The sequence below is a fragment of the Bos indicus x Bos taurus genome, chromosome 11 (assembly GCF_003369695.1).
Source record: "Bos indicus x Bos taurus breed Angus x Brahman F1 hybrid chromosome 11, Bos_hybrid_MaternalHap_v2.0, whole genome shotgun sequence".
In the NCBI taxonomy this organism is placed as follows: Eukaryota; Metazoa; Chordata; class Mammalia; order Artiodactyla; family Bovidae; genus Bos; species Bos indicus x Bos taurus.
The window spans coordinates 26,482,501-26,503,629 of record NC_040086.1 but is presented as its reverse complement, the minus strand read 5'-3'; the positions used below and the strand labels follow the sequence as shown (position 1 = coordinate 26,503,629).

The window sequence follows — 21,129 nt, the reverse complement described above, 5'->3', positions numbered from 1 at the left end:
CAACATTGTAAATGTACTAAAAACCACTAACTGCACAATTCAAAGTGGTTAAAATGATTACTTTTTACCTTGATTACAAAAAAAGGTGGTCCCCCAAAATTAGAAAAAGTAAGCCAGAGAGTGGAATGGGTCCTCAAAGGCTGCATAAGAACAAAGATTTTCAGAAGGACAAGGTTTAAAAAACATGATTCTAGATGCAACTTACTTTGGAGCTCTTTCAAAAATAAATGGCTAAAGCCTTATTTTTTCAGTCTTACACCTACTAGTTAGAGGAAACTAGATTTGTACATTATTTGTACATTAAAATATGAACATTTTAAAAAATATCAAGGGAACATTTTGATTTATTGAAACTCTGATTATATGTATATGCAAGCAAACTACATAATCATGATTGGAGTTTAAAATAACCTAGAAAATTAGATTATAACTGGCCCATATCTGTGATTTAAGCTTCATGAAAAACATGACCCAATGAACTATTTTCTACATACACTGCATCACATTTTGAAGGTGCTATAAAGTTCCTTCTGCAGTCTGCTGTGATCCACACACACAAAGGCTTTTGCATAGTCAATGAAGCAGAAGTAGATGTTTTTTTGGAATTCCCTTGCTTTCTTGACAAGCCAACTAATGTTGGCAATTTGATCTCTGGTTCCTCTGCCTTTTCTAAATCCAGCTTGTACACCTGGAAGTTCTCGGTTCACATAGTGTTGAAGCCTAGCTTGAAGAAGGATTTTGACCCTAACCTTATGAGCACGTGAAATGAGAGCAACTGTCTAATGGTTTGAACATTCTTTGGCACAATACTCTCACTTTCTTTGGGATTGGAATGAAAACCGACCTTTTCTAGTCCTGTGGCCACTGCTGAGTTTTCCAAATTTACTAACATAATGAGTGCAGCACTTTTAACAGCATCATCTTTTAGGATTTGCTGAAGCTGAAGCTCCAGTATCTTGGCCACCTGATTCAAAGAGCCGACTCACTGGAAAAGAACCTGATACTGGGAAAGATTGAAGGCAAAAGGGGAAGGGGGTGGCAGAGGATGAGATGGTTAGCTAGCATCACCAACTCAATGGATATGAATCTGAGCAAACTCCAGGAGATGTGAAGGACAGGGAAGCCTGGCTGCAGGCTGCAGGCCACAGGGCTGCAAAGAGTCAGACACGACCTAGCTACTGAACACAACACACACATAAAGTTCCTCCTAAAATACAAAATAAAACACAAGAGAACAAAAGCTGTTTTAATAGTCACCCCTGCTGTTAATATTACTAACATTAAAACTGTACTTTTTAAATATAAATTCAGTATCCACACTTGCCTCAGTTGCCAATCTTGCCAAGTTTTAAAGGGGTACCTATGATACCTCCATGTATAAGGACAATCTGTCACATATATAATTTCATAAGCAAACCATTCCATCACAAGTTTTTATTTACTGAACACTCACAGGGTACATGCGCTTCCCTGGTGGCCCAGCTGGTAAAGAATCTGCCTGCAATGCAGGAGAGCTTTGTTCAATTCCTGAGTCAGGGAGACCCCCTGGAGATGGCAATGGCAATGATTTGCTTGTGAAATTATATGTATGACAGATCTCAATCCCTTCATCTGAAAAATGAATACAAGACTGACTTACAAGAGGCAGGATGTGCAGAAGTTAAAAGTTCAAGCTGTGACTATCATTATATAAGATGTTACTGATGGAGATAGCTGAGGGAAGGGTCCACGGAACTCCTCGTATACTTTTGCAACTTCCTAAGAGTCTGTAATTAATTCAAAACAAAAATTTTTTTAAGTACAGGTGAGAAACCAGACCACCAGTGTTTGAATAGGGTCACAATCAATTACTGGCTGTGTGATCTCAATCAACTTATTTATATTCTCATCTGTAAAATGAAGATAAAAACAGCATTTACCCATAAGATGCTGTGTGAATTAAATAAGCTAGTACATGTAAACCACTCACAAAAGTGCTTGTCACGAGGCCCGGCACTCAACTGTCAGCCATTATTAATGTTGCTATGATTATATACTTTTATTCTAAGATCATAATTCAGTTCTAGAATTCTATATGTTTACTGATGTGGCGAGATACCAGCTAGTTTGGAGAAAAGAGAAAAAATCTTGGCAGCCATTGTGCCAAAATTCTAGCTCAGCCACCTGTCTTCTTTCTAGAAAGAATCTTTCTATAGGATTTAGTGTAATATTTACATAGAAATATTTATTCTTTCAAAAACGGTTATATCACAAAGAGCCACACTGCTGGAGAAGAGTCTTGCTTCTACATCAAGGTCATCTCCACCAAGTATTCTCCAAGTATGAAACAATGTCTTATTTTGAAAACTCCTAGGAACAGAAGAGTTCACATTTTCTCTGGCTAAGTCTTACCAGGGCCTTGAAGACGTCAGGAAGTTATTCTTGGCACAGTTCACACTTATTGCCTCTTATCACAGTGGAGGCAGAAGATAAGTTTTAGAACTTTATACCTTACTGTTTCTCCTTCTCTTTAATATCCTTATAGACTCTATCTTCCAATTGTTTAATTATCTTCATTCCCGCTTCACAGATTTATTGGAAGGAGTACATGAATTAGAATACATCAAAGCACCTGGCGCTATACCTGGCATACAGTAAGTATTTAATACAGTTTTCTTTCCTTCCTAATCAAGGACTAAGCTAATCATCTCCATCACAAATGCCAGGCAATTGAGGTGTTCTCATTAGAATTTCACAATGAATGTACACAAACCCCCAAGTTTTTATCCCTATTTAGAATTTTCAGTAAAGCAGTATTATGAAACCAGACCCTAACTGTACTTCCCTGACCACCCTAATCAATTTTTATCCAAATCCTAAATATTCAGCTGTTACAGTATCTTTCAAAGCTTAGATATCTTAAACTAAAATAGTTCAAGAAACATATACTATAAATAGACATCCTTTGTGAAAACATTTTTCTTAAAATTATTCCTAAACTCACCTAAACTGTATTCAGACATATTTCCACTTAAAATGCTTTTTGCTCTTTCTACAATTACTGTAAATGTGCTTCTCCCTTCCTTTCAAAATGTGTAATCTTGTCAAGAAAGGCAGATTTTATAAAAATCAAACACCTGAAGTAATGTTGCAACATGCTAGACTATAACTGGGAGAGAAAAATTAATTCTGTAAAAATGGTATCTTAACTCTCCACTCTTTTCTAATGATTTTTAAAACCAGAACAGTCTGTATGCTTTTCACAATATCACTGCTTTCAGCTGAATTTTCTCCTCCTATTCTTAAGATTCTTCTGAAAGTGACAAAACATGAATAGGAAAAATACCAAAGCTTGATTTTTCAAATAACTACTACTTAAAGAGTAGTTTGGAAAAAGTCTGTTTTCACTTCAGGCTCAAGAAGAACTTGGCTTTTTTTTCATATCAAATGTTATGAGAAAACGGTTAAATGAACTCTTTGATTTGAATTTTATCTCCAAATGCCAATACATTCCTTGGAATGTTTTTTCTTTAGTTCTGAGAACATAGCAAGACCCAGTTAAAGGAGTATTTCCAAACACAAAGTTATAAAACCTAAATTCTGATAAAGACTACTTGCAAATTCAATAGAATGAACAATTCGATTCTTGGTAGATTGTTTTTCTTTTACAAGAGAAAAATGCTTAAAAAAAAATCTTAACTGGAGTGATGTTTACCTTACGAAAATACTGTATTCAGGATAGAAGATGCTTGTATATTGGACCCAGGCGCCAGCTTCCTCTTCAGTTTCCCTTTTTTTGACTTCTGTTACTGAAAACAGATTAAATGATTCAAATCTTCTTACAGATATATGTCGTAGACAGTCATCCAGGTGTTTTTGTTTCAGAACCTTTGAAATAAAACCAAATATTGTGGTCACAAATATTATATAAATACAACGTTCAACATTTAGGAGGTAAGGGGACTTTCATTTCTGATAATGGCAGATAATTCAGACCAAAGTCTTACTGAAAACAACTAGAAAAGATGCATAAAACATTTTAAAACACTACTCAAAGGCATCAGAGAACAAGGACAATACTGAAGATCTACCAGTCTAATATCTAACAAGGTAAATCTAGTGAGAAGAGTCTGGCTTTTGTGACCACTCTTCCTGTGAGACATTCAATTCCAAAAGGAAGGTCTGAGAAGACAAGCAGCACTTTCAACAGTTTGTAGAATTAGGGGGTAAAAGTTGAATTTCAAAGCATACTACCTAGTCAGGAGCAGTATGCTATTCTGAGCCGGTGTGTGTGTGTGTGTGTGTGTGTGTGTGTGTGTTAAGATAAACCAAATAAGTAATTTTGTTGGTGTCATTGCAAACTGGGCTCTTAAATAAGACAGAAAGGCAATACAGCTGTTAAGATTAATGAGGTTAAGCAAAAACACTGTAGCTCTGAATGTGAATGAAGTATAATATAAATTAATGATGTATTCTATTTTTTAAAACTATACATGTATTACCTACATCTGACCACTGAAAAGGTCTAAAACCAATGCCCAAACTAGCAGCAATGAACCCACTTAATGCATATACTGCTGTCTCTAAATGACAATTTTTATTAAATCAAAGTAAGGGGAATTCCCTAGTGGTCCAGTGGCTGGGACTCCCAGCTTTCACTGCCAAGGGCATGGGTTTAATAATCCCTGGTTAAGGAACCAAGATGCTTCCCTGGTGGTTCCGATGGTAAAGAATCTGTCTGCAATGCAGGAGACATGGGTTCAATCCCTGCGTTGGGAAGATCCCCTGGAGGAGAGCATGGGAACCCACTCAGCATTCTTTCTTGCCTGGAGAATCCCCATGGACAGAGGAGCCTAGTGGGCTATAGTCCATGGGGTTGCAAAGAGTCAGACATGACTGAGCAACTAAACATTCAAGGAACTAAGATAAGGCAGGCAAGCTGAGGAAGAATGCCAGGAATTATACAAGATAAGCCTGGAACATCATGCACACAAGAAAACAAGAAAGCCTTACAGAATTAGGGGTTATATCAAAAGGATTCAAGAGACAATAGAGAAAGGGTCCATTGGCCAAAGATGGGATACTGTGAATATTAACACAGATAATAAATGTAACTAAACTGAAACACATTAGTTCATAATGGTAATTTTTAAATGCCTCACTGCTGACCACTGAAGAATGCAAAGAACCAATTTATTTTGAAAATAGTAATTGAAGAGAAAGAATCAAATATTTATCTGTTTTTCCTATATAAACTATAACTGAGAGCATCCAAATGGAAGAGCCCAAGTAATAAATGAAGAAAGAACAACAGAACATCACCATTTTCAACTCCCTCATGAATTCATGAACCAAGGTAATCATGATAAGGAAATGACCACACATCCCTGTGAGTACTGATGAAATTTCACACCACCATTATCTTGACCAACTAAACAAAACAAAAAATATCAAATCTGAGTTTCATCAAATCTCTAATGGAAAATACGAAATGCAGGGGTAGAGGAACTCATTGATCAAGTGCAATTAGCAAAATTCAAGTTATGGGAAACTCTGCAAAACACCCAGTTTCTTCTAAAATAGACAGCAAGGGCTGGAATAGAGACATGTCAAGGGAATATTTATTAATAGATTAAAAAGACTTAAACACATCAATAATAACAATATTTGGAATTTAATTTGGATCCTGTTTTCAAAAAAATTAAACTGTAAAAAAAATTAGGAGACAATGGAGAAAATTTGGAAACTGACCAGATCATCAAAGAATTATTCTGCATAGGATTTGGCATTGCAATCATTTTTTAATGTTATCTTGTGTAAGTACATACTGAAATAGTTATAGAAAAATGTTATCTGAGATTATCTGTTATCTCAGTTGTTATCTGAAAATGGTAGCTCAGTTATCTGAGATTCACTTCAAAATAATCTGGTGAGAGTTGCATAATAAGAGATTAGAAATGAATTGAAGTAGTCCAGAGTTAAAAACAGTTGAAGATTATAGAAATCTTCCTCAGTAATCAATGCAAAGAAATAGAGGAAAACAACAGAATGGGAAAGACTAGAGATCTCTTCAAGAAAATAAGAGAAACCAAGGGAACAATTTCATGCAAAGATGGGCTCAATAAAGGACAGAAATGGTATGGACCTAAAAGAAGCTGAAGATATTAAGAAGAGCTGGCAAGAATACACAGAAGAACTGTACAAAAAAGATCTTCACAACCCAGATAATCACGATGGTGTGATCACTCACCTAGAGCCAGACATCCTGGAATGTGAAATCAAGTGGGCCTTAGGAAGCATCACTACGAACAAAGCTAGTGCAGGTGATGGAATTCCAATTGAGCTATTTCAAATCCTGAAAGATGATGCTGTGAAAGTGCTGCACTCAATATGCCAGCAAATTTGGAAAACTCAGCAGTGGCCACACGACTGGAAAAGGTCAGTTTTCATTCCAATCCCAAAGAAAGGCAATGCCAAAGAATGCTCAAACTACCACAGAATTGCACTCATCTCACATGCTAGCAAAGTAATGCTCAAAATTCTCCAAGCCAGGCTTCAACAGTACATGAACCATGAACTTCCAGATGTTCAAGCTGGATTTAGAAAAGGCAGAGGAACCAGAGATCAAATTGCCAACATCCATTGGGTCACTGAAAAAGCAAGAGAGTTCCAAAAAATCACCTACTTCTGCTTTAGACTATGCCAAAGCCTTTGACTGTGTGGATCACAACAAACTGTGGAAAATTCTTAAAGAGATGAGAATACCAGACCACCTGACCTGCCTCCTGAGAAATCTGTATGCAGGTCAAGAAGCAACAGTTAGAACTGAACATGGAACAACAGACTGGTTCCAAAATAGGAAAGGAGTACGTCAAGGCTGTATATTGTCACCCTGCTTATTTAACTTCTATGCAGAGTACATCATGAGAAATGCTGGGCTGGAGGAAGCACAAGCTGGGATCAAGATTGCTGGGAGAAATATCAGTAACCTCAGACACGCAGATGACACCACTCTTAGGGCAGAAAGCAAAGAACTAAAGAGCCTCTTGATGAAAGTGAAAGAGGAGAGTGAAAAAGTTGGCTTAAAACTCAACATTTAAAAAACTAAGATCATGGCATCAGGTCCCATCACTTCATGGCAAATAGATGGGGAAATAATGGAAACAGTGACAGACTTTTTTTTTTTTTTTGGCTCCAAAATCACAGAAGATAGTGATTGCAGCCATGAAATTAAAAGACGCTTGCTCCTTGGAAGAAAAGTTATGACCAACCTAGACAGCATATTAAAACGCAGAGACACTACTTTGCCAACAAATGTCCATCTAGTCAAAGCTATGGTTTTTCCAGTAGTCATATATGGATATGAGAGTTGGACTATAAAGAAAGCTGAGCACTGAAGAATTGATGCTTTTGAACTGTGGTGTTGGAGAAGACTCTTGCGAGTCCCTTGGACTGCAAGGAGATCCAACCAGTCCATCCTAAAGGAGATCAGTCCTGAATATTCATTGGAAGGATTGCTGTTGAAGCTGAAACTCCAATACTTTGGCCACTTGATGTGAAAAAACTGACTCATTTGAAAAGTCCCTGATGCTGGGAAAGATTGAAGGCGGGAGGAGACCAGGATGACAGAGGGTGAGATGGTTGGGTGGCATCACCAACTCAATGGTCTTGAGTTTGAGTAAACTCTGGAAGTTGGTGATGGACAGGGAAGCCTGGCGTGCTGCAGTCCATGGGGTCACAAGGAGTCAGACACAACTGAGTGATTGAACTGAACTGATAGATACCTGAATAGCTATTAAAGTATTATTTCCAATTTTGCATATATCTGACATTTCCTATGAAGTTTCTTTAATATATAAAGCACTCTAATAGTCATAAGTTAAATATAACTAAAAAGATATCTAAAACTAAATATACTTGGAAGTTAAGCAATAGACTTCTAAATGATCAACGAATCAAAAAACACACAATGGAAATTAGAAAGCATTTTGAACTGAATAATAAAAATACATTTCAAAACATGAAATGTAGCTGCTGCTGCTGCTGCTGCTGCTGCTGCTGCTGCTAAGTCGCTTCAGTCGTGTCCGACTCTGTGGGACCCCATAGATGGCTAAATCCATACTAAGAGGGAAATATATGGAAAAGCTAAAAATCAGTAAGCTGAGTATCCATTGCAAAAACTCGAAAAAGAACAAATTAAGTCCTCAAAAGAGTAAAAGCTAATAAAGCAGAAAACAAACAAAGCAGGGGGGATTAACAACATCAAGGGATGGTTCTCTGAAGAGATTAATAAAACTGATAAACCCCTGATGAAGCTATTAAGGAAAAAAGAAAGAAGGTATAAATTTCAATGACATAAGGAGATCACTATAGATCCTACAGGCATTAAAAAATGCAAAGGAATATTATGAAGACTAACTTCGAAAATTTAGATGAAATGGACAAATTCCTGGAAAAATACAACTAACCAAAATTGACACAAGCAGAAACTGAAAGTCTAAACGGTCCTAAACTATTTTAAAAATAAAATGCATAAATAAAAATTTTACCACAAAGAAAACTCCAAGTCCAGACTATTCACCAGCAAATGACAGCAAACATCCAAGTAAGAATTAATTTAAGTCTTAACCACACTCTTCATTAAATTCTCAAATAACTCCATGAGATAGATACCTATTATGTGACAGAGGAAGCTAATGAAAAGGAATGGTAATTTGCTCAAGGTCAGAAAGCTAGTAAGAAGCAAATTCAGGCTATCTGACTACAGAACTTGAACTTTCAACACCTTTTCCTGTGGAGAATGTGGTAGCCTGGCACCAAACATCACATTTCCACTTCCTTTAAGATACCTTCCTATGCTAAAGCTAGAAACCACATTTCCCAGAATCCCTAGAAGTCAGTTTCAGATGTGCTTTTGGTTTAGCTAACCAGATGGACTAACATGAGATTTGAAAGAAAGAAAGATGGAAAGAAGAAAGATCCATTTCTGCAATGTGTGCTAGTAAGAACAGTTCTAAAGACATTTGGATCTTCAGCAGCTTTAGCAGAGGTTCCAATGTTCACACTCTAATTTAGTGGAGAGTGAAAGACTGAGTAATGGAGCATGTGCGCACACACACACACATGCACACACACACAGAGGCCGTACAAGTGACAAACCTTTGCTGGTAGACACAGAACAGGCAAGGTGTACTTCTGGAGTCTACAGTTCTAGAAACAGCTTCTTGATCACCAGAGATCACACACAATGTGAAATGATCCCAGAAAGAAGCTCAAGTTCTTCATTTTGGTAGCGGTAGCATCTCTCTTGGCAGGCCAGCTTTTGTGTTGTTCTGGGACTCATTCTTTGTAGGTTCCTTTAGTTCCTCCAAAGATTTTATGAGCATTTAATTCCCTTTATAAAGCCCTTTTCTGCTTAAAATAGCTAGAGTTGTTTCTCTTATCTGAAAAGGAATCCTGACTACATAAAGGCAAACTGAGATCAGAACCAAGCAAGAAACCATACCAACTTGAATAATATACCTTGAGGGAAAAAATAGGCTTAAATTTTTTATATTATATAGAAGGTTTATAAGGTTGATTTTTTTAAATGGAACATCAGAAAAGTTGCCTCTCTTTGACCTGTTAGAGAGTTTCCTTTAAAAATAAAAGGGTGGGCTTCCCTGGTAGCTTGGTGGTAAAGAATCTGCCTGCCAATGCAGATGACATGGGCTAGATCCCTGATCCAGGAAGATCCCACGTGCCTTGGAGCAACTAAGCCCTGACATCACAACTATTGAGTTGTGTTCTAGAGCCCGAGAGCCACAAATACTGAAGCCTGTGCGCCCTAGAGCCAGTGCTCCATGACAGCAGAAGCCACCACCATGAAAAACCTGTGCACTGCAGCTAGCAAGTAGCCCCTGTTCTCCCCAACTAGAGAAAAAGCCCGCAGAGCAATGACGACCCAGCACAGCCAAAGATGAAATACATAAATAAAATTTTAAAAATAAATAAAAGGATGAATTGTTTTAAAAGGTTTTACCAAAAATACAGTCTTATTGTTATCTATCATCTATGATTATGAGGAAGAAAAACACATCATGCGAAGAGTTGACTCATTGGAAAAGACTGATGCTGGGAGGGATTGGGAACAAGAGGAGAAGGGGACGACAGAGGATGAGATGGCTGGATGGCATCACTGACTCGATGGACGTGAGTCTCAGTGAACTCCGGGAGTTGGTGATGGACAGGGAGGCCTGGCATGCTGTGTTCATGGGATCGCAAAGAGTCGGACACGACTGAGCGACTGATCTGATCTGATCTGAAACAAACCTTACTCCCAAAAAAAAAATTGTTATAAAGTGTAAAATGTAGATATTATAAATTGCCACATATCTCGTCCAATTAATGTCCAAAAATCAAATGCCTTTTTATACTAATTAAATTACTCTGACATCAAGGTAATGACATTACAAATCACTAAGGTAAAAAGTTATTAAATCAACACATGTATAAAATTGGAAGAGGCTTTTATAGTTTAGTAAATTCCATGATCTACAATATGACAACAAGGTAATTCTCAAAGAAAGTAAAAAATATATTTAGAATAAATAAAAGGGAAAATTTATTTACATAATCTATACACTACTCTGGAGAAGGCAATGGCACCCCACTCCAGTGGGGCCTAGAAAATCCCATGGAGGGAGGAGCCTGGTGGGCTGCAGTCCATGGGGTTGCTAGAGTCGGACATGACTGAGTGACTTCACTTTCACTTTTCACTTTCATGCATTGGAGAAGGAAATGGCAACCCACTCCAGTGTTCTTGCCTGGAGAACCCCAGGTTCGGGGAAGCCTTGTGGGCTGCCGTCTATGGGGTCGCACAGAGTTGGACACGACTGAAGCGACTTAGCAGCTTAGCAGCATACACTACTCAGTAAAGGTAATCATATGCAATGGAGATCAATTCAGATTACTACTGATTCAGTTATTTCAAGGTCATCAAAAATGTCTGCAGCTTTGTGACTTGAGAGGATATTTAAATTTCCCATCAAGGTATAATCTTGTCAGCTACCGCTTTTAGAATATTGCCTTCCAACCCCCTAAGTAAATAATAATTGCCTTCCAACCCCCTAAGGAATAATCAAATGGAATTATGGGATGGGGTGGTGAAGGAAAATACTCAAAGTTCAGATATAAAAGGTTATATACCTTATAAATAAAGTTTGCGGTCTGAGCTAGAATTGTGAAGTCAAAAATTACCTATAGAGAGCAGCTTTCAAAAATGACAAAAAACTAGATGTGAAAAAGGAATATAGCCTCTCTTTGCCACAGAGAATTCAGAAGGAACAAGAAGGCAATGAAAACCAGGTAGACAAAGTGAAAACATTCAGTTGTTTGAAAGCTTCAAAAAAAGAAATGAATGAAAATGTTTTCAACAATAACCAAAAAGGTGTTAACTCATTGGGGGTGGGGGTGGGGAATACTTTCACAATGTATACATATATCAAATCATCACATTGTGTAGTTTACAATATGATTTGTCAGGTATATCTCAATAAAGCTGAAACTTTCAAATGGTGAATTTTTTTACTCTTAGAAAAATTCATATAAAAGCATCATTTTTAGGACTCAAAACTTTTTAGGAATTAAAATAAATCATAGATTTCTGGTCTTAACTTAAATAATAAAAATGAGCCAAATAAAAATATTCAGCATGGAATGGGTGTTAAAGTATTTAATCTCTGGAAAACTGTTATATTTACTCTTAGGAAGACTATTGATTAATAGTCTAACAAATTTTACAGCTCTGAGAATGTAAAAAGACACATGCTTTCACACTTGGAGCCTTCTAAACTTTTTATTTTCTTTGCTGCACAGTGAAAAGTTCATTTATTTCAAGGACTTCCCCGCTGTTCCAGTGGTTAAGAATCTGCCTGTCAATGCTGGGGACAGGGGTTTGATCTCTGGTCTGGGAAGATCACACATGCCAGGAGGAACTAAGCCCGCCCTATAGAGACAGCCAACCGTAGCTGCTAAGCCAAAAATAAAGAAACTTTTTAAAGTCCATTTCTTTCAAAATAATTATTGGTGGAATATTTTGTTTTCAGATTGACAAGCTACATACTTCTAACTCAAGAAAACATTCCCGTTCACCATTTTTAACCTAAAGCATATTCCTAAATATTTTTAAGGAATCAAATAAAAACCAATTATTAATCTTAATAACTCAGAAACATAAAAAAAGAAAATCTCCTCCAGTCACTGATGTATATGTCAATAAGGTTTGAACTGTGGGGGTCAGGGGTGAGCATTACAATTTAGATGCTTAAGGTTAAAGTATGTTCCACAGAGCACACAAAAATCTATGTCATCTGTGACTATATAGCAGTATAAAGTTCTAAAATCAATTGAAATGTAAGTTTAACTTCAACAATGTGAAAAATCCTTATAAACACAACGATGTATAAAATTAAAAAAAAAAAAAAGGAATGAAAGAGCACGAATGACCCTGTTCAGCTGCTGCTGTAGAAAGTGATCCCTGCTGCTGCTGCTGCTGCTGCTGCTGCTGCTAAGTCACTTCAGTCGTGTCCAACTCTGTGCAACCCCATAGACAGCAGCCCACCAGGCTCCCCCGTCCCTGGGATTCTCCAGGCAAGAACGCTGGAGTGGGTTGCCATTTCCTTCTCCAATGCATGAAAGTGAAAAGTGAAAGTGAAGTCGCTCAGTTGTGTCCGACTCTTAGCGACCCCACGGACTGCAGCCCACCAGGCTCCTCCATCCATGGGATTTTCCAGGCAAGAGTACTGGAGTGGGGTGCCATTGCCTTCTCCGAAGTGATCCCTAGTGATGCCAATAAAAACCAATGAAGAGTCCATCGCTCAACTCCTCACTTACATAGGAATCTAAACCACAATTCTCAGTGCAAGATCGATAGGCACAACCATTCCTAAGACATGGTTTCTTGGTGTCTGTTTGCCATTTTCTATCAAGGAACTGAGAGACATAAACAGGACACAAAACACAGCACATCTCTTGTAACTGACTCTGAATTCATGGGCCCTCTCTGTTCCCTCTATTAAATATTCAGACTGGGCCATGTGAACTGAATAGTGCCAAGGTGCTATTCCTGCCCTTCCCCACTGAGCTGGTTGCCAAGTTAATTGGCCTTTTTCACAAGCTTTTTACACCAGCTGTTCTTATTATTGTCATGCATTAAATATTAAAAAAAGTAATGAAATAATAATTATGAGGAGTGGTAATCATTATTCCATTTTATTTTTATGTTTCTTCCATAAAAGTTAAGTTGAATGTTTTGGAAAGATAAAGGTAAGTTTGCTTGAGAAGTTAAGTTGCTTAAAAGTTTACTACCAATTTCATTGTGGAAAGCCAGCTGTATAAACTTAAGAGAACTAACTATAATTATTTAGGACAATTTGACACTCAGATTGTAGCTTCATTTTAGCATATGTATCATTTTCATGACTGACCTTTTTAACCAACTTTCTCAATTAGTCAATGAGGTAACAGGTACTCCTATTGTTTAGCATCTTGTTCTGGGAAGGATTTTGGTCACTCACATGGAATTGTTTTTCTGGTAGTCAGTGGTCTTCAATTTTTTCTCAAAAAACCAATTCTCTCTTTCCCTGACTATATTTCATCAAATACAATACATCATTGATTATAAGATTCAATTTTTTTCCTTCCTTCTGATGTTACATAGAATAGGTTGCCTATTGACTGGGATGCCATCAACTAATAGACATATCCCAATTTCAAAGATGTTATAATTAAAACTACACACCTGGGAACAGATGAAAAATGGTTTGAAAATCATCAGGTTCACTGGAAAAGAAGGTTAAATATAGAAGAGTAAAAACCCACTCAAAATTCTACCGTTTGGGAACAGCACATTTAAACATCCATCTATGCATATACATATAGCTATGAATAAGTTTTCAATGGCTCATACTATACATACTGTTTATATTTTTAGATTGCTCTCTTTGATACCGTAAAAATCAGTTTTCTGATAAATGTACTGTGATGATCTCACCTGGATGCCCATTTTACCCAGTACATAGCTATTTTTTTTAGTATTTATTTATTTGGATGCAACAGGTCTTAGTGGCTTGTGGGATCTTTAGTTTCAGCATGAGCAATCTTTTTAGTTGCGGCATGCAAACTCTCAGTTGTGGCATGTGGGATCCAGTTTCCTGAACAGGGATCAAACCCAGGTCCCCTGCATTGGGAGCAAGGAGTCTTACCCACTGGACCACCAGGAAAGTCCCCATAAGCTGTTTTTAAATGTTAAACATAAATCAAATTCTTTGTTAGGAAATCATAATAGGATTAGAAAATAGACAATTAGTTTATTCCTAACCCTGGAAAATAATTTCGCTTTAAAATAATCAGAAACGAAAAAAAGAAATAAATAAATAATAAAATAAAATAAAATAATCAGAAACGGAAGAGATCTTAAAGAAATCTAGTCCCACTCCCTCATTTACAAATGAGGTACAAATAGGTTGCTCATCATCATAGGTAGATCTGGGACTAAAATCAAATTGTATTACATTCTATTCTAGAAATCATCCTGTCTCTTTCTGCATTGACAGTCAAATGTATATTACCTGCTTTAATTTAAATTGTACTATAAAATATTCCATTAATCGGATTCTTCAGCCAAGTATGCAGACGTCTAGGCCCTCTTATTCATTCTGTAGGTGGTTATGAGATGTGCGTAAGCATGGAAGGGTCACTGCTACTTTTTCATCTGCTCTATATCCCGTCCTCTTGGGAAATGCCCCTCCCTCACTCTACGCAATAATGGCAGGGTTATTATTTTCCTTGCCACAGTGTGGGCTGATGACCCGGGTCAAAGTGCACAATTCTCCTAGAAACAGCAATTGGTTCAAACTTGGACTATTAGAATCGTTTTGGAGGAAATGATTTGGGTGTTAGGGAAAAGGGTTATTTCTTCTGGATCACTAGCTGGGTGGATGATGAGGTAGCTATTTTTGCCATCAGATAGTCAAACCCAACAAAGAAGAAAAAAGAACAATATCCACAGCCTCTATTGATATTGATCCATAGACTTCCAGACCTCATCTGATTCAAGTAGGCACTAGATTCAAAAGTCAGCAATTTATCATGTGACCTGGTATTAAATGATGAACTAGGTCAACCAGATTTTCTCTCCAAGAATATTAATTGTAAAATACAGAAAATATTGGACAGTTAAGGTAGAGGGCCATGAGATAGCACTGGAGCCCTAGTGGAAACACAGAATTGTGAGGAGAAAAAGGAGACATGAGCAGATGTCATAGAAAAAGCAAGAGAGTTTCAGAAAAACATCTATTTCTGCTTTATTGACTATGCCAAAGCCTTTCACTGTGTAGGCCACAATAAACTGTGGAAAATTCTGAAAGAGATGGGAATACCAGACCACCTGACCTGCCTCTTGGCAAACCTGTATGCAGGTCAGGAAGCAACTGTTAGAACTGGACATGGAACAACAAACTGGTTCCAAATAGGAAAAGGAGTACGTCAAGGCTGTATATTGTCACCCTACTTATTTAACTTCTATGCAGAGTACATCATGAGAAACACTGGGCTGGATGAAGCACAAGCTGGAATCAAGACTGCCGAGACAAATATCAATGACCTCAGATATGCAGATGACACCACCCTTATGGCAGAAAGTGAAGAAGAACTAAAGAGCCTCTTGATGAAAGTGAAAGAGGAGAGTGAAAAAGTTGACTTAAAGCTCAACATTCACAAAACTAAGATTATGGCATCTGGTCCCATCACTTCATGGGAAATAGATGGGGAAAAGATGGAAACAGTGTAAGACTTTATTTTGGGGGGCTCCCAAATCACTGCAGATGGTGACTGCAGCCATGAAATTAAAAGACACTTACTCCTTGGAAGGAAAGTTATGACCAACCTAGACAGCATATTAAAAAGCAGAGACATTACTTTGCCAACAAAGGTCCATCTAGTCAAGGCTATGGTTTTTCCAGTGGTCATGTATAGATGTGAGACTTGGACTATAAAGAAAGCTGAGCGCCGAAGAATGGATGCTTTTGAACTGTAGTATTGGAGAAGACTCTTGAGAGTCCCTTGGACTGCAAGAAGATCCAACCAGTCCATCCTAAAGGAGATCAGTCCTGAATATTCATTGGAAGGACTGATGTTGAAGCTGAAACTCCAATACTTTGGCCACCTGATGCAAAGAGCTGACTCATTGGAAAAGACCCTGATGCTGGGAAAGATTGAGGGCAGGAGGAGAAGGGGATGACAGAGGATGAGATGGTTGGATGGTGTCACCGACTCGATGGACATGGGTATGGGTGGACTCCAGGAGTTGGTGATGGACAGGGAGGCCTGGCGTGCTGCGGTTCATGGGGTCGCAAAGAGTCAGACATGACTGAGTGACTGAACTGACTGACTGAAGCAGATGTCATGAAGATGTCCCATAAGAAAGAGAAAAATAATTCATATCTCTAGTATTGTTCAGATTTCTCAGTTTTCCAGTTCTGAATGCTCACAAGATACAAATGGTCTGTTCACTTGAAACATATTTACTAAGAGCCTGAAAATGTTTAAAACACATGGTAGATTCAGTTATTACAGAAAAAGATTCACTTTCTCCCCTGCCCTCTCCAAGAAAAAAAAAAAAAAACATATTTTCTCTGCCCCCTTGACTAAGATTCTTATTTTGACCAACAGGATATTAGTAAATATTTAAAATATTAATATGTTTCAGTGGTTGCATTTGCTCTCTTATACCTCTGTCATCACCATGAAAACATGTTAACTAACTGATCTCAGGATTAGAGGCATGTGGACCAAGCATGCAGCCTAGAGCCACTCAGCTGATCGCAGCCTGTCAGTGGCTCATAAACAGAATAAATGCTCACTGTTGTGTGCAACAGCATGTGATGTATGTAATGGCGTTGCATACAACAGTATGTGTATGTATTAATATCCGATGGTGCGGTTATTTGTTACTCAGCGATAGCTCACTGATACAATACACTGAGGATAAGATCCTGTGGGCCACTTTAAAGACTGTCCTTATTCTCAGGCTTTCCACAACACATAACAGTTATCTACTAAAAATTAACTACCCAGGCCCTGTGCAGAAGATGGAGGTTAATAAAATAACACCTTTCCCGGGGGAGAACTCCTATTCTCATGAGAACGATGGATTCTAATGAAATGGTCATAAAATAATGTGAAAAGGGGTTAGGCATAGAGTCACCTATGGGTCTAACTCAGCCCAGAGGAGTCAGCAGAGGCATCACATAAGAGGAGATTGACACAGAGATCTGAAAGATGAACAGTCATTTATTAAGTAGAGAAGAAGATAGAAAGACTCTAAGCAGTGAGCACAAATATACCAAAACATTAAATTTCCAAGTGTGAGGGGAGTTCAAATGGCAGCCACGGCTGAAACTCACTCTTATGCTAAAGTAGACAGCAACTCAGAATGAATATAAATGACGGTCAACTAGAATTTTTACTAAGAATCATTTGTCATCATAATAAGGTTTGATTGATCATTTTTAAGCCTTAATTTACTATTTTGATAATTCAACTTTGTTTACTTCACTACAGAAAGTTCCTACAATAATGATCTATAAGGACATGCATTTTATTATCCTATAATACCATTTGTAACATCAACAGCAAAACCAGATCATGAATGCTCTGCAAGGGCTGTCAATGTGTCAGCAAAGAAAAGGTCTTTGAGTGTGTCATGACAGCATTGGAAGGCCACAGTATGAAAAGATGACTCCAGACAACTGCAAACAAAGTAACCCCCAAAATACTAAACACACAATCTCAAATAAAGTGGCAGTAGCTGAGAAACTCTTCTTCAAACACAAATCAGAAACGCAAAGTGTCCTACTGAAAAAAGGTTTCAGCAGGAAACCCCAGGCAGAAGCATAACATTGACGTATCAACAACAGATTTCACTTCAAGCACCTTGGCAAGGAGTGTCAGTGATGTCAAATAAGAAAATTTTCACACTGGCACACCACTGAAGTTACCAACAACAGCGGCATCTTCGAAGTGCTAAAAGATAACAGCCAGTAAACAACACACAGAGACGCCAAGGATTTCACTGATCACTTCAAACCAGAAGATAAACAAGTAACTATCGCGTGGAAGAGAAGGGGTGGGCGGGGGCAACTCTTACAACTCCCTTGGCTCTCAGCTCCACGGAAGAAACCGAAGCAACACGTGCAACGTCACAGTCCCTACACAGTCAACCACGCTGATCACCAAAAGAGGGGCCAGATTTGGGGCTAGAAACAGGAGTTAAGAAGAAAGGAGAAGAAATCAGGGGAAGAAAGTAAAACAGAAGCAGAAAAGAGCAGTATGGGCTGCGGAGCGGCGGTTCCACCAACCCTACTGGCGGGCAAGAAGAAAAGTCCCTCAGATGCAGACTAATGTCTAGGAAGGAATCTTCTACTTCGATTGGAGTTTCCCAGGACTCAGCTTTGGCTGCCCCCTCCCTACCGATGCCACCTGAAGCCTCCCTTTTTGGTGGGACCCGTAGGTGAACGAACCAAGGGGGCGCTCCTCAGGCGGCTCCCGGTAAAATTGAGGGAACTCCCCGAGCTTCCAAGGGTAGACGAGCTACAGATCGCTTGCAAGGGGATTGGCCAGAGGCAATAGTGAATTAAGAGGGCTCTCCCTTACCTGCCGCAGGAGCTTCCACCTGGCGGCACCCAAGGACGCCGAGGCTGCGGGTCCCGGAGCGGCGCCGCTGTTTGCCTGGCCCTCGCCTGCCGTCTGCTCTGCTTGACCGACAGCGGCGTCAGAGACTTGAGATTCCATCCCGCTAGAGCCTCTTATACCCGAGATCCCGCCGCCACAGCTCTCCCCTGCCAGGACCTGCCTACTTCTTCCCAGTCAGGACCTGTGACGCCAGGCCTCCCTCCCTCTGCCCTAGCTCCCGAGCCCTCCCCGAATGCCGCATTTCCGGTAGTCGCGTCTCCTTAGCAACCAGGGCAGCGCGACTCTCGTCACTGCACCATTTTGCTGGTGGCCATCTTGAGTGAGGGCAGACCAGAGGGTGCGAGAACTGTGGCAGATCTAGCGCGACCCTGCCCCTTTTTGTTCTCCTCTCTCCTGTTTCATCTCGAGTTCTGAAGACTAGCAAAGATCCAAAAGATTTGTATTTTGAGTAATAATGATCTCAGAAGGAGAAAAATCCATTCTTGACCACAATAAATATGGTGGAATCTGCTTAGAGCTCGTGCTAGTTGGGAGTTACGTAGAACGCGTGCTGCAAACTAGCTCTCGGCGACACTGGGTAGGCAGTGGTTCTGCTAGCTGCAGAACGCAGACTTCGGCAGGACGCGGTCGAGGTGACAGCTGCACTCCTTCCTGAGAGCTTCGGGTCCTCTGGGCGTGCCTTTACTCGTTTCGGTATCTAGAGCCAGGCTGACTTTCAATTTGCGTACGTATTGGGGGGCGTAGGCTGGGGGTCTCGTCCCTTCACCTCTTCCTCTCCCCATCCAGCCATCCCTCAGTCCTTTGGTCCTAGATTTTTGACCGATGTCACTTAACTGCGTGACACCTGGTACCACTCTCTCGCCTCGGATGCACAGGGAAAACGAATAGGTTCTCCCAGGAATACCCGTGTGTCTGCCCTACCCCCATCGTTAACCGGCTGTCTTCTCCCTGCGGGTGAAAGATGGATGGATGGAGGCTGCCGGCAGGGATGTAGTCATTTAGAGCCTTTCTTTTATTTTCTCATACTTTATTTAATTTCTTTGTTTTTGCTGGTATTGGCTGCTCATTCCCTATTTCCACTCTCCTTTATTTTGCTACTTCGTAGCGGATCCGAGCTGTGGTGAAGCTGACGCAGTATTTTCCCTTTGCTACCCAGAAACATTTTGTGGAAGACTTTCATGATGACATTCAGCAGTGTGCAACGTATCTAGATATTTCTGTCCAAAAAATAGTAGCCAACGGTTACTGAGTGGTTACTGCGGTCCGGGCACTTGATTAAGGGTTAAACATAAACTATTGTTTCATCCTTAGAATAGTTAGTGGGGTCATTATCTCTGTTTTACACACGAGGAAACTAAGCACAGGTGCTAAGTGCAGGAGTGAAGACCTGAACCCAGGTTTCTCTGACTTAACTACTCACTAGCCTTACTTACCTTGCTAGATAGGTTAAAAAGAACGGGCTTTCCAATAGAAGACCGATGGCATCACATTTCCTGTGTGCATCCTCAAGTGTTTTTTGGAGCTAATCCCGTTTTTAACATCAAAGTCCAGTTGTTTTTATTTGCAGATAGACATTCCTCTATCACTTTCTGTAGAGGTGACCTGGGGTAGTTGCTTAAACCTCCCTGAGCCACAGTTTGCTCACCTGTAAGATCAACATAATAGCTACTCTATCAGGTTCCTATGAAGTTTAAATTAGATCAAGTATATAAAAGCATCTGGCATGTAGCAAATACTCAAATACTAATCCCTTCTCTACCTTTATTCAGTAATTAGTCTTTTCCAGTTCATCCTGCATATATTGGGTTGGCCAAAAAGTTCATTTAGGTTTCTCCATAACATCTTGTGAAAAACTGGAAGGAACTTTTTGACCAACCCAATACCTGAATTCTGTAAAATCAAAGCCGGTTTGCCTTTAAAAGCCCTCAGAGTTTCTGAGATGCCCCCATGAAGTCTTTGTATTTATTGCAGATTTTTATTTTGTTTTTTCGTTTGTTTTGTTTTTTTTTTTTAGTTTGCCCATGTGTGTACCAGAATGAGTGCTGCATAGTTTGAGCCTGATAAGATTGACCTTACTAAAGAGACATTTAAGTTACATCTGCCAAGAAGTATGACTTGAATGAAACTAACTTGTACAAGTTTTCAATACTTTTAGCCTGAGTTATCAGCTGTCTGCAGTTATTTGTAACCAGTTATTTGTAACCACAGCCCCAAAGGGGAAAGTTAAGAACTGCAGATCTTAGATGCTCTGAGAACCCACACTGTACAGTCATCCCTATGAAAATCATTCATGTGCTGGCAGCCCCTAAGGGAGCGTAAACCAGGGACTTTGATACCATGCAGCAGAAGAGCAAATTGTTTCTCCAAGCTTTGAAGTATAGTATTCCTCATCTTGGGAAATGCATGCAGAAAGAGCAC

General features: G+C 39.2%; 2 protein-coding genes across 6 annotated transcripts in view; one reads left to right on the top strand and one right to left on the bottom strand.

Annotated features, from left to right (window-relative positions):
* CAMKMT (calmodulin-lysine N-methyltransferase) overlaps positions 1 to 18,950 on the bottom strand; it is a 439,963-nt gene extending 421,013 nt beyond the window's left edge. Inside the window, exons 1-2 of one of the 2 annotated variants that reach the window (XM_027555153.1) lie at positions 18,673 to 18,950; positions 3,695 to 3,867 (exon numbers count right to left, since the gene is read on the bottom strand). In XM_027555153.1, coding sequence (XP_027410954.1) covers positions 3,695 to 3,867; positions 18,673 to 18,810 — 311 coding nt within the window. In that variant the 5' untranslated portion in view covers positions 18,811 to 18,950. The remainder of the gene's footprint in view (positions 1 to 3,694; positions 3,868 to 18,672) is intronic. The other variant, XM_027555152.1, reaches the window with a different exon arrangement.
* A 307-nt stretch (positions 18,951 to 19,257) lies between these two features.
* Positions 19,258 to 21,129, top strand: part of PREPL (prolyl endopeptidase like) — a 38,538-nt gene continuing 36,666 nt past the window's right edge. The window contains exons 1-2 of one of the 4 annotated variants that reach the window (XM_027555148.1): positions 19,258 to 19,435; positions 20,726 to 21,129. The exon at positions 20,726 to 21,129 is cut by the window's right edge and continues 138 nt beyond it. In XM_027555148.1, coding sequence (XP_027410949.1) covers positions 21,049 to 21,129 — 81 coding nt within the window. In that variant the 5' untranslated portion in view covers positions 19,258 to 19,435; positions 20,726 to 21,048. The remainder of the gene's footprint in view (positions 19,436 to 20,725) is intronic. The other 3 variants (XM_027555147.1, XM_027555150.1, XM_027555149.1) reach the window with 3 other exon arrangements.